At 42.9% G+C, this 17642-nt stretch overlaps 1 protein-coding gene across 2 annotated transcripts in view; it reads right to left on the reverse strand.

The window, feature by feature from the left end:
- The window catches only part of phf2 (PHD finger protein 2), a 31240-nt gene extending 15810 nt beyond the window's left edge, over positions 1-15430 (reverse strand). For both annotated transcript variants that reach the window (XM_044122238.1, XM_044122237.1), the window contains exons 1-9: positions 15042-15430; positions 6863-6948; positions 6534-6648; positions 4789-4949; positions 3611-3752; positions 3328-3514; positions 3073-3235; positions 2178-2265; positions 1361-1467 (exon numbers count right to left, since the gene is read on the reverse strand). In XM_044122238.1, coding sequence (XP_043978173.1) covers positions 1361-1467; positions 2178-2265; positions 3073-3235; positions 3328-3514; positions 3611-3752; positions 4789-4949; positions 6534-6648; positions 6863-6948; positions 15042-15139 — 1147 coding nt within the window. In that variant the 5' untranslated portion in view covers positions 15140-15430. The remainder of the gene's footprint in view (positions 1-1360; positions 1468-2177; positions 2266-3072; positions 3236-3327; positions 3515-3610; positions 3753-4788; positions 4950-6533; positions 6649-6862; positions 6949-15041) is intronic.
- Positions 15431-17642: the final 2212 nt, after the last annotated feature.

Consider the following 17642-nt stretch of genomic DNA (forward strand, 5'->3'; position numbering starts at 1 on the left):
ACAAAGTTTGTCCAGGAGAACTGAATGCTGCAGATAGAAACTTATTTTATTTTACCAGTTTGAATAATACATCAAAACATAACAGACTGTTTCTTTTTGATAGGATCAAATGGGATGTACTTTACTTGGAATCTGTCTGTGTGATTAGACTGAATTGACTTTTCTTATGTTGTTTAGAGCCTGGAGAAAGGAGCTGTAAAGAAAATTGATAGAAAAGTTTTTTTTTGCCATTTAGTAACAGAACTTGAACCTCAGAAGATCTATCCACCACATAGACTGTAAAGCTGTGATCAAACTGCACTTTAATGCTCGATTCCGATTTTTAGTGAAATAGGATTTCTTTTTGGTGCTTCCAAGTAAATGCGACATGTCTGTGACGTCCAGTGTGAACTGCAAAACGACCTGAAAGTGACAGACATGTGCAGTAGAGGGCGCAATAACGTCGCTAGTAGGGAGAGTGCTCAATGTTTTGCCAACCGCCACAAAGATGAAGTTACAGATTGGGGCGCATCAATTTATCGACACCCGGTTCCTTAATTTTGGAAGGCCAGTGATTGGCCAACGCTTACATATGAAGATAAGATATCCTCCGATTTGATCAACCTCAGCAAAGATCTAAAAATCATCTGTTGTCCTCTTCTGCTCTCCTGTGAGAGAGGTTTGACTGTAACCACCCCCATCCAGGTCATGTCTGCACATTTGCAGCTAACAACAGTCGCCCCTCAGTTGCTAACTCAGTGACTTTCTTTTTGCTGTATTTAGTGACATTTAAGACAAAGCAAAATTGGTTTTGGCCAAAAATCGGAATTGGCGGGTCAGACTTTTTAAAGACTGGTGATTGGCAAAAAAACTGCAATCGATGCATCCCTAATCCAAACTTCTCCAGAGGTTTCTCTGTGGCGAAAAAAAAAGCTAACCCCTGCGGCTAAAAGGAATGACGGTGTGCTAACAGCACGGCTTTGTGGGGTGGAAGTGCCATGCAGGACCCTGTTCGATAAACAGGAAGTCATTATCCCGACAAGGCTGCAAGCATAAACAGTTGGTCCAGGCCAGCTGAGGGGAGTTGAAACACTAGCTTGCAATGAGCCAAGCCATTCTAACAGGGGCCAGGCCTTTTGAAGCTAATCATCTGCTCTCGCTCCCATCCACCAACTGAAACAATATTGGAGCATCCAACTCGTCATCTGCACGGCAGACACAACGCCGTGCTCTGAAGGAAAAACAAAAAGAGCCTTTTCTCTGCTTCATGCATTCTTCTGGAAACTTCAAGAGGAAAGAAACTTTTTCTGCAAACATGGCCACAAGCTGCTGTAAAAAAAACAAAAAAACAAACTACTTTCTGCAGTGATCAAGAGCTCACCTTTGAACCGCTCCAATAAGTGGCGCCCCACATACCAGCACGCCGTCTCAAAGTTGGGGAACGGTGTGAGAGTCTTGACCTTCAACCTTTTCTCGATTTCATACGCTCTGAGGAAAGTAAAGCATGTTTTAACTAAACACCACGCAGGTTACATGAATTAAGCAACGACGACTGTGGGAGGCCAAAGGGAAACTACCAAATGGGGGTAAGGCAAAGATAAAGCTATGTGATACTATTTTACTCGTGGAAATGATTGTGCTAGTTTCTGGTGCAAATAATTCAGACAAAACTAACTTACAAGTAACTTTTTCAGCAGGATATAGGAGCTTGTTTTAAGTATATAATTCCTTAATATTGATGAAAACATGAAAAACGTTCCGCTGGCAGATTGTTTCACTCTCAACATCACATTTTTCCTATGTTGGCTGGAGAAAGAAAATAATAATCAAACATTTTCTTAGAGGTTCTATGAGGGGACTTCTTTAGGGGGAGCAACAGCACCCTCTAGTGCCTCTGTGGCGTCACTACAAGACAACTGTCATCTAATCTAAACAAAAGCCACAGCAGGAGGGAGATTTGAAGAGCTCTTGTGTTTTAATCCGACATCAGAACTCCAGAACTATCTATGGGCCGTGTCTTTAGTTCTTCATAAACATGAAGCTGTAATGTCACATTGTTCACACTTTTACTGTCGAGAGAGTCAAAAAGCAATTCCACCTCCTTGGCTCTAGAGTCGTCTCAGTCCGCACAAACACATGTTGGCCTTGTTCATAAGCTTTATGTCTGTTTGAGATGAGTGTCAGACAGGATGCCAAACCTCATCTGCATCTCCACACTCAGGTTGTGGACAAAGTGTCCGGAGAAAGCCAGGCAGTCGACTGGAGTCAGCACCGCGTTGATCCATCCTGATTCCGCAAGAAACGACACAATCAATCAGACATTTCTAAAGACTGTACCCGGGACCGGTGATGAGAACAAAAGAACATGCCTGCTTGGATTTCATTTCCTGTCAAATAGTCAAAGAATGAATCTTCTAGGGATGAACAGTATTAGATTTTTAATCGATATCCTATACGCCGATATATTAAAACTCATTTGGCCTCTAACCGATACCAATGCTGATATTTTTTCCTATACCTACTTACTAAAACTCTATGGCTTTCTCTACTGTGGAATTAAAATATTGAATTATCTTTGCCAATTAGCCTGCTGCCAAATGCAAAATGCTAAAAAGGAGGCTGAAAATGATGCAACACTGTCAACTTACATGATGCTTAATGTCAAATTTATTCATGACAGCTGCTCTCTCTAAGACAATGACAACACTCAAACAGTGCCAATTTGTAAATCTTCACAAAACTAAATTCAACCTGTTCACAAGCAACAAGTGAAAAGTACATCAGTCGTGTATTAATACTTAACAGTTTCTTATAACGTTCTGCTGTGCTGCAGGCCTCATGTCACTGGTTTGTCATATAAGAACAACGCCTGTTATATTGGTGAATTATTCTGACAGAATGGCTGATGTCCGATATTATATTTTACAGCTAATATCAGGTGATACCGATAATATTGTGAATCCCTGGAATCTCCTTTAGCATATTCTATAATTCTGAAGTGAGTTTTGAGACGGGTTCCAGCAAATGTGCTCCTAAAGTTACTCCACACCAGTTCTTCTCACTTTCTGAGCGCGGAGTGAGACGGACTCTGACCTGACGGGACGAACAGCGTCTGGCCTTGCTTCAGGGTGCATTTGTAACACTTGTCCACCTGGTCGGCGAAGAACATCTCTCCATGATTGGACGACGACCTCCAGCGCTCGTACAGAGACAGGTTGGCCGACGTGGGCTTGATGAGGAAGAAGATCTTCTCTCCCTGCGGACATGAGCAGGTATTCAGCATCATGGACTGTGGTTTTGCATTGAGGAAGGGTCGAGTGACCGCTCCACGGCCCGACCGCCACCGACCTTCAGGACGTGGTACCACACCGAGGCTCCACCACATTCGATGTGGAAGTCGGTGTAGCTGTCTTTCACGCAGATGAGGCAGTATTTGGTGACCTTCGGCTTCCCGAGCAGGGCGTCGTCGGGCCAGTAGTTTTCCACCCAGGACAGCCGCCGTACGATCTGCGGGCTCTCCACTACGGAGCTCATTCTGGATGGCAGGGAGAAGGAAAAAAAAAAAGGCTTTCAGTCTGGAAGAAAAAGTTTCCTGTTGTCAAACATCACAGTCGAGACGGCGAGCCGCTACCTGGTGTCTGAGAACTCGAGGTTGATGACGTTCAAAACCTTCTTCCTGTTTGTGCTGTAGTAATAGTCAACGAACTCTTTGAGCTTCATCTGGCTGTCGGTCTGTTTGGTGACGTCCACCACGTCCACGGGGACGTCTGGACCTGAGACAGCAGGACAGGACCCGATAAGACTCAGAACCTACAGGTGAGGTCCACATGTCATGAAGTCAGTGTAGCTGAACACATCTCTGGTGGGATTCTGTCACTACCACCCAAACATCGGTGTATTCAGAGAGCAGGTGCTCCCCCTGTTGGAGAGCACATGGCACTGCGTGCAGGTCAGATAAAGGAAAGCTGTTAAATCGTCTGTTATAATTAGTCATGCACCTCTATGGCATATTCCTATCATTAAATAGTGTTACAATTGTTTAAAGCAGTTCGGTAATAAAAATGTAATTCCTACATGAACTCCAGAGGCACAAAACACTTTGTCCTATTAAACTAATTTTATGTGTTATGTGAAACAAGTTTCTAATTATGTCAACAGGTGGTGGTAGCAATGTTTTGAACCAAACATGAGGAAGTAATAAATAAGTAAAAATAAATAAGTAAAAATAAATAATAATAATAATAATAATAATAGAAATCCATACATTTACAACCAGATAGTCAGATACACTGTACTACAAGGAAAGAACCAACTTTTTATATAAATGTTTAGTTTGTATAATAAAGGATGGAAAAATGTTCTTCTATTGGATGTTGATATTTGTGGAAAATGATATAATAAAGTGCATGGTTTCCAACCTTATGAAATGAAAAATGGTTCTAAAATAGTATTATTGGTACTTTCAGTGTCATTCTGAACATTCAGTGTAATTATTTAATATTTAAAGAAAACAACTAGAAATCAAAAATGTGCATTTGTTATTAAATCCAGATTTAAAAACATCGGCTGGTTCTTTATCATTTTTAGCCAATGTTGTTATCATGGAAGGTCTAAAGAGCCACACTGGCCCCAGAGCCGCAGCTTGAAGACCCCTGGTTTAAAGTAAGTACATTTTAAAATTGAACAGATTATGTGTTGTACCACCTTAATGGTGAAATATTGCGCTCCAATCAGGAGCTTTTACATTTCCTCACAGGCCAGTAGAGGCACTAGTTAGGGTCTAGTTAGGCTGCTGGAATTTCTTCCTACCAACGTATTTCTCCACGTCACTGATGTAGAAGGTTGGGGGAGGCATGGACATGCCCAGACCGTCCTTCTTCTGGACCAGGATGGGTTCGTTGAAGCCGTTCTCCTCCAGGTAGTCCAGGGTCAGCTGACTGCTGCTCAGTTTCACCACGATGTCGTCAGCACTGGAAGAGAGAGGAGTTTGGTTTTACTCTGACCGGCTGGTCCCAGCTTGGCCCCATAACTAACAAACAGAAGGGCCTGACGGGCGGACCACAGCACCACCATGTGGAGGTGTTCTGTTAGCAGAGATTCTTCAGAGAACAACTGAGAAAAACCAGCATCATAGAGAGCCATGAACCCAGACCTGCAAGGAATGCAGGATCATTCCCACCAGCCTTGTTCAGTTCTCTGCAATCAAACTCTAGTTTGTTTGTCTGCAAGGTCCGGTTCATTTGGGGAGGTGTGAATCCCTAATCAAACTCTGATTTGGATTAAAAAACAAAAACAACTTTTGTCTGCCTAAACTCTTCGGTCTCAGTTCGGTTGAAGTGAACTCTGGTGTGGTTTGAATGCACATGTGAACGCCAAGCGGACTGGAGACCGCTCCAAAAGCAACATGCAAACTACAGCGCCAGGGCATTGTGGGTAAAATACAAACCAAAGCAAACAAGCTGGTCTGGCACTAGCTGAAGAAATGGCTCTTGGTCTTTAGCAAACAACAAAAGAGAAATTCTTCAACCGCTAAAATCTAGGCCATATCAAAAATCTTAATGTTCTTAAAGGGCCGGTTGTGTCAGAGTGTACTAATAAAACCCATTAAACTGTTAAAATATCAATAGGTAGCTGTTTGTTTCAGCATTCAGTAATTGTTTCTTAAACTTAAATAACACTGAACATCTTTTCACCGTAAAACATCCTAAAAACCATCCAGGATTTTGTGATTGATTTTGGGGCTTTTTCACAACCAAAATCACAGATTTTCCGACTCTACTTTATAAATGTTTGTAAGGAATTCTTACTACATTTGCGCTAATGTATGACATTAAATGCAACTTTTTATTTAAAAAAGTCACGGACTATAACTTGACATTAAGTGAGGCTGAGGCAATAGTCACTTAAATCCAATGCTTCTGGCAAATCTTGAGAAACATTTAAAAATTGTGGGAATTTGTTGATTTTGCGTGAATTTTGTGGATTAGTGAAAAACTGGAGGGATTCATTGATGTAATTTGGAGTCTAAAAAGCTACAGCGTTCCAGATTTGGCTCCCTGGGTCCCGAGTTTGACACGTGTGCTGTAGATGTTCAAAGCACTTTTTTGTTTTTGCTTTTCAAAGCCGGTGAAGTGGAAGTGGAACCGCTAATGACCTGCAGCCGCTGCGGTTCTAGAGGCCTGGATACACACTGACCATCCCACCTATCAGATTTTCATTTGTAAATAAGACGTGGAAGCCAAGTATCATTTCCTGTCCACTTAGTATTAACGTCTGTATCTGTCTGATGAAGACCCAACAAAATCCATTAAAGTTTCAAAGTATGAAAACATCTGCAAGGAACTATGTATGATGGTTGTGCTCATTAGGAACCCCACTTCACCCCAAACAGCAACCCTCAACTCAGGGTGATACACAGCTTTATGCTGGCATTTCCAGACAGGTTTTCTTGAAATTCGCCACCAAACATCAGAAACAGTCATTCAGTGTTAAGGCGGAGCGAACGCCGAGTGGCCTGTTCTGGGAAACAATCAACGGGACGGAGAGGTGTTCACCTGGGGAACGTCCGGCTGCGCAGCTCCTTGATGAAAACCTGGCTGCCGTTCTGAACCGCCCGGATGTCTGTGCTTTGCCCCGTGTCGTGTTTGCTCCAGTTCTTTTTCTTTTTCACTGAAAAGTCAAAAGGAAGAAGAAATACAGACTGCATGATGTATTTGAATTTAAAAAAGCATTTTCTCATTTTTAGTCCTTATAACGTCGAGCCAATAAACACTTGTCTTCAACACAATCTTATTAAAACTGTGTTTTTTTTGATAATATAAAATAATATAATATTATATAATACTGCCACCCAGTGGCCTACTGAGTCAGTGCTGTTACTCACGTGTGGATTTGCCGTGGGTCTTCTCGCAGTTTGGGCAGTGATAGATGTCGATGTCCGGCGCATCGTCTTCATCCACCCCAACACAGCTGAAAGCAGAATCGCAGCATGGCTTATTGTCAACAAACACAGGCGACAGCAGAGACACTCTGACCTCTGCCATGTGTTGTAGGCAGGGCCGGCCCAAGCCTCTATGGGGCCCTAAGCAAATGTGGTTCTGGGGCCCTCTAGTTCTGCTAACAATGTGGACTGGCTGCACTCAGCAGTCCGATCATTAGGTCATTCACACACCTGCTATAAACTTATTGCATCTCTGGCAGTGCTGTTTACATTATATACATGTATAATATAGGATACATTTATTGACTAATTGATTTATCGACCAGTTGATTTCTGGGTGCCGATTTTCCTCATTTTGGGGGATCGTGATTGGCCCATACTTACATGTGAAGCCCATCTTATCCCCTAATCTTAACTTCGTCAGCAAAGGTTTATAAATCAGCCTCTGTCCTCTCCTGTTCTGCAGTGAGAGGTTTGACTGACAGACCAGGTCAGGTCTGAACGTTTACAGTTAATCATAGTCACCCCACTGTTGCCAACTCACTGACTTTCTTGCTATATTTAGCAACATTTCAGGCAAAAAAAAAAGTTCAGCTCCACTGAGGGGCCCCTTATTGGCCCTGGGGCCCTAAGCAGCTACTTAGTTTGCTTATGCCTTGGACCGGCCCTGGTTATAGGTCAGCTTCCAGTTGGTGGACGAAGCAGGACATGTTGAGTTACAGCAGCAGCAGAAAATAACAGCGATAGGTCCATGTATTAGATAGCAGGGTTCTTGTTTGTTGAAGATGTGATGGCTGCCGTGTCATCATGGCCCCGGATATTCACTGGAGGTGGCACCAACTCCAAACAAAAACCCCATCAAAGCCGGGAAAGCACCGACCCTCTTTACTGCTCCTTCTCAACGGGCATAATCCAAACGTTCTCTCCACTAGAGGGCACTGATGAGCAGCAGCAGATTCACACAGTTTCCAAACTAGAGTCACGTAAACAGATGTGGACAGAGTGCCCAAAAATTGTACTCAAGTAAGAATAAAAAGTTATTTGATAACAAGTACTGAGTAACTGATCAAATTATCAATTATTTAATATTTAAAAATTACATCATCACATGGACCAAAATATTGAGTTAAGTGGAAATTTTGGTATTTTAAGTACAAAAATGACAATAATTCATATGATTAACAAAAGTTAACAAAATCAGGTAATTTTTTCCCCAAATCAGTTTTAATCAGTTTTATATATATATATATAGCCGAACAACAACACGTTAGAAAGAGACTAAATTATTGGGATTTTGCATAAATAAAACAGGGTTGGTGTGGAACTACTTTTTCTTCCGCCTGGTAAGAGTGTAGTACATAAAGACGTGGTGCCCAAACGCAGCGTGCTGCTGCTGCTCAGTCAGACATGGATCTGTTTCAGCTTTCTTGTAGGATTTTTGCTGTAGTTAAAATAGCAGCTTTAGGAAATGACCCTGCTATCTCACAGTACTTCTGAGACTAAAATGAATAAATTAGAGTGATGTCTTTCGTTCGTCTAAGGAAGCTATGATTTGAAATACAACACTTTTTTTTTTTTTATCTAACAGGCAAATTACATGTTTTTGCACAAAGGATCGGATCGGAATCGTTGATACCAACTTTAGTTTTTCTCAGTATTGGATCGGAAAGAAAATTGATGGAATCGAACAACACTAATTTCCGGTGTTTTGTGGTCAACAAGCCTGACGCCGGCAAACATGTTGACCAAAGCTGACCAGTGGCAGGAAGGGAAGTATGAACAGCGCAGGAGTCACACCGTCTCTAGCGCTGACGCTAACAGCGACGACAAAACAAACTCACGGACCTCACGGAAATCAGGCATGACGACTTCGAGACGTGACGTTTTAGTGCGTGCCTGAGGGAAACGCAAAGCTCTCCGTCCTGTTGGCAACACGTCGTTTCGCGCCATCCTGCTCCTTGAAACTTGACCGAGACAACATGGGGAATGGAAGGAGGGAGCGGAGGCTGGAATCAGGCGGGCTCCTCTACGCATGACCTCATCCAAATAAAACAAGAAAACCAGACGCTTGCTACATCATCATAAAGAGAGCGTTACCACATCTCAACGTAATAAAAAAATGTTCACAGATCCCTGCTAGCACCAATTTCTTTTCCACTGAGCAGGACTACCGCTATTCCCTTCACTCTGTCCTGGCGAACCGGCTGTCTGCTGACGGACATTTTCCTGCCTTTCTTTTCCCGCAGCACCTTTAACAAACGGACATAGCAAACCATTTCTTTAGAAAGAGAGTCGATCTGCAACACCAAAAGTCAACGGCAGACAACAGAGGCGACATTCTTTCACCAGCGTCAGACGTCTTCCTGTGTTTGTGGCCGAATTCAAAGGCGGTAATCATTCTGTCTTGGATCCAGGGTTTATAAACATGATATTACACTTTGAGTAAAAAGAGAGAAAAAAAATCTACTCACAAAAGTGACCTACAAGATCTACAAGATCAAGAATGAACCACATCATTACCAAACCTATAATAAATCAAAAGACAAAAAAAAAAGATGAATGAAGGAAAGCTAAAGAAGCGAAGTGACTTTTTGTGTTGATTTAGTTTAGTGTTTCTAAACTTTCTCTATCCGCTGCTTTACAGCCTGTCTTCACTCACAGGCTGCTGACACGTTAGAAAACCGCGCCAGCATCTCGGTTACAAGATTATTTACTAATTACGGGGATAATCATAAGCTGCCTCCAGCTACGGATTTATTTCGCTTCTGCTCTATATAAAATACCAACAGAAACATTCACGCTTTTGGACCGTTTGATTTTTCTGTCTCCGTGCAGCGAAACCCACGAGTTCTACCAGGAACCTGAAGTCCAGGAGCCGGGACACTCTGAGGCCCAGTTGTTGCTCTGAGCGTCAAAGTCTGACCTCAGACTGTCTGAGAAGATTCCTCAACTGTTTTTAATATTCGCCTTCTATAAATAAAACCCCCCCTCAATACCTATAACCATTAGCTGAAACATCTTTAACCTAGACAAACAATTGATTAGAATAGCGAGTCAATGCGTCAGACCACACCCACTTTATGTCTGGCTGGATCGGCAGCAGACTGAACTTTTACAGCATAGAGGAAACGCTTTAAACTCTGTTCATGTTCGCATGTTTCTTTGTGTGCTCGTCTAAAGTAGATACACAGAAAATAAGCCTTCCAGGTGGAAAGCAGGTTGCAGTACTTGGCAGGAACACAGGGACAAACAAGCAAGACCTGCAGGGCCGGCACAAAGATGTATGGGGGCCTTGAGAAGAATTTGATTTAGGGCCCCCTCTTCCCACTAAGAACATTAACATTTCAATAGATTTAGTAATCTCGGAGATTCCACTAAATCTCAATCCAGTTTATTTGCCTGAGTTTAAAAGTGACCAATAATTATCGCAGTTTGCTGAGGTTATATAAATAAACAAACCAAGCTCAAACACAAACTCACAGCATCAGATTTGCAGATTTGCACTTTTGCAAAGTGAAATTGTCAGTTCCTTTAGATCTTAAACGTACATGTTAAACAATTTCAATATTTAAATGTATCCATGCTGAAACCATTAAATCAAGTTTAACAGCACTGACAGTGACAATAAACAACTGTTGAAATTCTAGCTCTATGGTCTGTGTTTTTAAAACTACATTTTGTTGCAGGGCCCTAAGTCAAATTCTGCTCATGGTCCCCGTACAGCTTTGGGCCGGCCCTGCATTTCATGTTTGTCTCTGCTGTTTGTTTGTTTTAGTCCCCGTGTTCTTGCCAAGTACTGCAACCAAGTACTGATCAACAACTCAACAAGAGGATGGTACGATACCAGGGGTTAGCTGTAGAATGCAGCATGCTAATATGCTAACAGTTGAGCCGAGCTGATTATATCAGCTCTCGTGATGAAAATCACGCCATTTTGTTTCCGGCCTCATGTGGTCCGACACGCTGGCAAACTTTTCGCACTTCCCTCTCCATACTTTTGTGTTATTGGTCTGAATTTCATTGGTGTTTTTTTTTCTCCCTCCAGGGGGTCTTTTGTGGGCTCTAGTGTCCCTTATATGACAGTAGGCTGACAGGAAAGGGGGAGATAGAGGGGGGAAGACATGCGGCAAATGTCGCGGGATCCGGGAATTGAACCCGCGACGGCCAAGTCGAGGACTCAAGGCCTCCAAACGTGGGTCACGCTATCCCCTATGCCACCACAGCACGTCCATTGGTGTGTTTATTTATGTGGAAAACAGCATTACTCAACTTCCACTGGCTGCTTTTCAGACTGACAGAGGCATGCTGGGCCGACCGCGCAGGGCCCTTCAACATGGTGTGGCCCCCCTTTCTTACCTCCAGGTTTAATGACACTCACAGCAGGAAAGCTTCCAGTTCAATTACGAATGCTGTTGACTATAATGAAATATACTTTTGAGTCAGATTTTTTTGTTTTTAAAGTGATCAACAAGTTAGACTCGCAGGGGTGTTGAACTCATTTTTATTTTATTTATATATATCAAAAATCTGAATGTTCTTAAAGGGCCGGTTGTGCCAGACTGAATTGATAAAGCCATTAAACTGTTAAAATATCGATATATAGCTGTTGTTTCTTAAAATTAAAAATTATTGGACATCTTTTCACACTGATCAGGCCATCCACAATTTTGTGATTGTTTTTGTGGGTTTTTGCAATCAAAATGAAAATATATCAAAAATATCCGCAAGGAATTTTTATACCATGTTTGCGCTAATGTGACTTTTAATTCATCGCCGTATCGGTCACTTAGACCCAATGCTTTGAGAGAAAAACGAAATCAGAAACAAATGCGGGAATCTGTTGATTTTGTGTGAATTTTGCATATTTGTGATAAAACTGGAGGGTCTTATTGATGCAATTTGGAGTTTAGAGGGGTCACAAAAAAAGAGCTACTCTTTCTGTATTTTGCTTTTGGGTTTTCTCGTACCTTCTCACTTTGGGTTTATCTTTGTTTAATACATGATATTGGTAGGAATCTTTGTGTTCTTGTAGTTCACTTTGAACACATTCTCTAATCAGACAATGTGTGCTATAACGCCCATAGGTCTGACAGAGGGTGTACTTTCTTTTGACCGTGACGGCACGCTATGGGACTTTAGCATCAGGATAATGTTGCATTAACATCAGCTTATCTGGGGGTGATTTGAAGTTGTGTAGCTAAAATAAAACAAGCCTGGTTCAGACAAAACTACTCCGTTAACACCAGTATTACCACTAGAATGTAATTGGGTTGAAGAGAAATATCAACATAGCTGTCCAAGTGCATTTTCTGCGTGGACTGTCATCTTTTTTTTAGGTATATGTCGGAGTGAAAGGAACATTGTTCTTTTTATTCTTTGAACTACTGAGAACATGTCTACAAAAGTCCAAGCAAAAATGTGGTATTTATTTACAGAAAATGAGAATAACAAAAAAAGATAAAGCTCTTTCACACCTCAAGTGATGCAAAGGAAACAAGTTCATGTTCGTTTAGGAACTCAGGAAGAGTTCATGAATCAATATTTGGTGGAAAAACTAGGAGGTTTTCAATGGGGTTCAGTGCAGTGGGCTCTTCATTTTTTCCAGAGTTGCATATTATTGATTGGAATGAGTCACAATTGCAAAACGCAATAAATGTGTTTGTTCTCATTGGGGAATGTAGTAATTATAAATGTCTAGCCGTGTAACAAGAGCCACTAGGGTAACTGCTGCCTCACGAGAACAATCCCACTAAATTAAATCCAATTACCTTTATGTTTAATATGTCAATTGCTTGGTTTACTTCAGTGGCTCCTTTATTGTTTACCGTATATTACTCTAAATATTCAAGTGTCTCCGCTGTTTTTTTTTAATCAGTCAAGACACTGGACCGTTTTTAGTCAATTGTTTGTTTCCCAGCCTCTGTTTGTCATTGGCTGTTGGAAACACGTTTGTAGCTGGATCAATGATCGGTTCTCACTTCCTGACCAGGTCCAACTCAAACAACCCTGACTGAGAAAGGCCAAGGCCGAGCTCCAAATTCTTTTTGTTGGGGCCAATCAATGTCAAGTCAGAGAATTTGGAAAGTAGCAACACGAGGCTCAGACCTAAAGATAGAATAGATGGAGTAGAACACAGCCCATCAGAGGAACAGCTGACTCCTGCTGCCATCAGCGCCGCAGCCATATTGAATTTTGAGGTTTGGGTTCGGAGGGAAATCCCTGACTTGCCGAGCCAAAATTCGGACTTTGTTCAATTAAAACCGAGTCATAAATCCAGAATTCTGACTACAGCGTAAAAAAACCTATCTGAAACTGAACTGTTGTTCAAATTGATTGCGATGACAGCAAGAGTTATTGAGAACTCTCATCTGTGAACAACAGCGCTGACACTCAAAATGTCTATAAACTGTTTTATTTTCTTAACTATTAAAACCAACAACAAAAAAAGTTTAGAAGTTTAAAAAAGCAGCAATTTTATGAAGAAATAGACTCAGTCTGTTTGAACAGATGTATTCCAGCAAAAAAAAAAACACCTGTTTTCTCAAAAATACTCCAACTTTATTCGCTCTGACAGTAGGCCAATACTGTCAGAGTGTGTATTTAACATAGTCATATTACATATTTAGTGTATTTTGTCCAACTGTGTCCTAAACCTGATATTCCAGGCTATAATAAAGCAGTATATGCTTATAACGCCACGGTACGAGTTCACAGATTTTGTGTTAGATAGGTGTTAGTTTCCAGTCAGGGTGAGGTTTGTTCCTTTAAAACTCTATGCTTTTTCAGAATAACACACTGGTTCCCTGTGCATTGTGTTTTTAGGCTGCTGGAGCTGTGGATCTACTCACAGTGACTTAAAAACACAAAAATCTCTAAAGGGCTCATGTACAGTATGCTAGCTCCTAACATAATGGGCATTATAACACAGGTTTGCAGGAAACGTGAGCGTTCAGGGTTTTTTTTTTTCCATAACCTGCATCTTATGTCTCAACATGATTCCTCTGAATACAGGTACTTGTTGAGTTTCTGCTGATGGCTGACTGCAGGTCATGGCTCTTCCCCTGCGTTTAACTCACAGATAAAGCCCCAGGCAGCCCAGCGAGTCAGGGAAGCATTAAGGGGTTAACATTCAGGCGCGTAAATACTGTCCATCGCTCCGTAGGGCTTTTCAATCAAACAAACGCTTTAAACAAATGGTCTAATTAAAGTAAGACGCCCCAGGCTGTAGCCGAACGGTGTGAATTGCACGCAGACCACCGCTGACGTTCGGACTGGGCAGCTTGCGAATATAAAAAAAGTAGTGAGGCAAATAATGCCATATGTTGACAAGGATTCTGCGGAGATCGTAGCGACTCCTGTACAGCGGAAGATGAGCGGAGGATTGCTCTCCACTTGGACAGGCAGCACGGCGGCTAGCCATAAGTCCAGAGTACCGGAGGCTCCAGCCGCTTCCATTACTGTTAACAACAACTGCACTTCTGTCCCTGCTGACGGGTCAGAACTCCATAAACACGGGCTATTGTCAGCCATGGCTGGCGCCTGGCAGGAAGACTCTGCTGCGGGGCTCTGAGCTCGGTCTCGGGTCGTGATTTCCAAACCGCGCTCCGCTTGAACAGCGAGTGAAAACCGACAGAGCGCTCCATATGTGGCAGCATTTAACAACAATATGGCTGATAAATAAAAAGGGAGTGAGGTAGCGGCGAAGGGAAAGGGGGAAAACGAGACCCACAAGAACGGCGACTCCGCCGAGGCTTCCCCCGCTGCTGTCCGCTCCTGACAAGGGGAAGGCAGAGTTTAGTTTGGGGATACGGGAGGATGTCAAACAGCTCACGGGAGGCATGAGCAGACGAAGCCCCTCACTCCATAATATTATTCTGCGAAGTATGTTTTTGATTCACGGGAATCCGCTTCGTTATATTTTGCGAAAAAATGTCACAACCCCGGTCGGCTATATTTAACTCCGCCTTCTTCTTCTTCTCCAAGCGGCCTCTCTTCAGATGTAGACGGGCGACTGAGAGCCACAAAGCTGTCAAAACGCAGCCGAGTCTTCGCCATTTTTGTTTGTTCCCCCCACAAAATGCAAACCACCACAGAAGCAGCTCGACGAGCAATCTGGCCTTACCTGCCGTGAAACCAGTCCTTGCAAGCATCGCACTCGATCATAAACTGGGTCACGTCGTAAGGTAATCTGCAGATGCAATACACTGGTACAGTCGCCATGTTCAATTCACAACTACGTCGGGATAGACTGGGGGGGCTGCAGGAGGAACAACGTCCTGCAAACAATATGATCCAATATGATCTTCCCCAGAAAAAAAGCCAGGGGCAGTCCCGCCGGACACATAAAGCTAAGCTCGCTGCTCCATCACCGCCGCAGCCGTGTTTGCGTTTGCGGAGCGGGCGGGCGAAGCGATGGAGGCTCGTCTTAGCTGGTTTTCCTGAAATGCATTCTTTTTATTATTATTATAACTATAAGTGCATGCCCCCTGCTGACTGCACGGCACCGAGGCGCTCGCAGCGGGAGCTGGAGGGAGGAAGAAAAAAAAAAGTAGGCTCGGTGTCTTTGGCGAAGTTAAATAAATAAGTGGGAAAGTTACGTCAGGAAGCGGTTCTGGATCTGATGAATGAGTTTTAGGATCAATCAGCAGGAGCAGAAAGGCTGAAGGAGCGCCGAGGACATTGAGGCTCGGCGTCGCCGCCCAATTTTGGTCATTAAATGAAATATGGAAAATTGAAAACAAATAAATTACATTTGTCTTAATTTTCAAAGATAACTGAAAATGCTCTTTGAATTATATAATTCAATTATTTATATATATATATGGGTGGCAGGAGAGCCAGAGAGAAAGTGGTACAGGGGTCGAGGGAGAGTACACAAACTGGGTGACTTGGAATAACTAGACATGAGGAACATAATGAATCTAGCGTAAGAAATGACTGAAGCAAAGGAAAACAGAAACACTGCTGATCTACTCAAAGAATAGAAACCAAGAAAGACAGAAATTATAAACAAACCCAAAACGACACAAACAACCCAAGTTCCTGACCTCTTTTAAGTGCAATGTGTGTGTGTGTTGAGGTGTATGAATACTTTGAAAGTGTCCATCCATCCATCCATCCATCCATCATCCATCCATCCATCCATCATCCATCCATCCATCCATCATCCATCCATCCATCATCCATCCATCCATCATCCATCCATCCATCATCCATCCATCCATCCATCATCCATCCATCATCCATCCATCCATCCATCATCCATCCATCCATCATCCATCCATCCATCCATCAATCATCCATCCATCCATCCATCATCCATCCATCCATCCATCATCCATCCATCCATCCATCATCCACCCATCATCCATCCATCCATCCATCATCCATCCATCCATCATCCATCCATCCATCCATCAATCCATCAATCATCCATCCATCCATCCATCCATCCATCATCCATCCATCCATCCATCAATCATCCATCCATCCATCCATCCATCCATCATCCATCCATCATCCATCATCCATCCATCCATCCATCCATCATCCATCCATCATCCATCCATCCATCCATCATCCATCCATCCATCCATCCATCCATCCATCATCTTCCTCTTATCCAGGGTCGGGTCGCGGGGGTAGCAGCTTCAGAAGGGAGGCCCAGACTTCCCTCTCCCCTGCCACTTCTTCCAGCTCCTCTGGAGGAATCCCAAGGCGTTCCCAGACCAGCCGAGAGACATAGTCCCTCCAGCGTGTCCTGGGTCTCCTTCCGGTGAGACGTGCCCAGAACACCTCACCAGGGAGGCGTCCAGGAGGCATCCTGACCAGATGCCCGAGCCAACTCAACTGGCTCCTTTCGACGTGAACGAGCAGCGGCTCTACTCTGAGTCCCTCCTGGATGACTGAGCTTCTCACCCTATCTCTAAGGGAGAGCCCAGCCACCCTTTGGAGAAAACCCATTTTGGCCGCTTGTATCGGTGATCTCGTTCTTTGAAACTGTATTGAACAGAAATGGTTGATTTGAATGTAGCTGGCAGTATCATGTACAGTTGTTCAATGTCTGGTATGTCATGTGTGTGTTTTCCATTAAACAAATGTTAAACGATATTAGGTCCTTTATTGATGGGACTATATATTTCATCGGGTTTTAACATGTTGTTTTATTTGACTGCATATGCTGACAGTTCAGTGTTCAATCAGGAAGCTGTAAACCGTTCTCATGAATTCCTCTAGCCATTATGTGGTTTCCACAGTGCTGCTTACACTCTGGTCACTCTGACACACCCGCTATATCAGGTCGCCACGCCTCCTCTTCACCACGTTTGTTGAGAAATCTAACAAATCAAATGATGGAGGAAGTGTTTGACTGATTTGTGCTATCATAATGATCCCCTTGCTGCAGCCAGGCTTCTGTGAGGCAAAACAAGTCAATGTGATTATTACCGATCAGATCATTAACAAATAAAGTCTCTGAAGAGAGAGGTCATCAGAAAACCATATTTAAATGTTCTATTGTGTTGTTCAGGAAAAAATCTTTTTTGGGATATTTTTCCAATTTACTCCTTCTAGGTTAGTTTTTCATCGGATTTTGGCAAGGCTCTCCTTCCTGGGCTTTCGGTGCTTCTCTACATAAATTCAGTCAGATTCCCAGAAAGAGGAGCTGATCCATCCAAAGTAAATACCAGACCAGATGTTTGCCAATGATCTTATCTATCTAGGG

Source organism: Gambusia affinis, linkage group LG07 (genome assembly GCF_019740435.1).
Source record: "Gambusia affinis linkage group LG07, SWU_Gaff_1.0, whole genome shotgun sequence".
NCBI lineage: Eukaryota > Metazoa > Chordata > Actinopteri > Cyprinodontiformes > Poeciliidae > Gambusia > Gambusia affinis.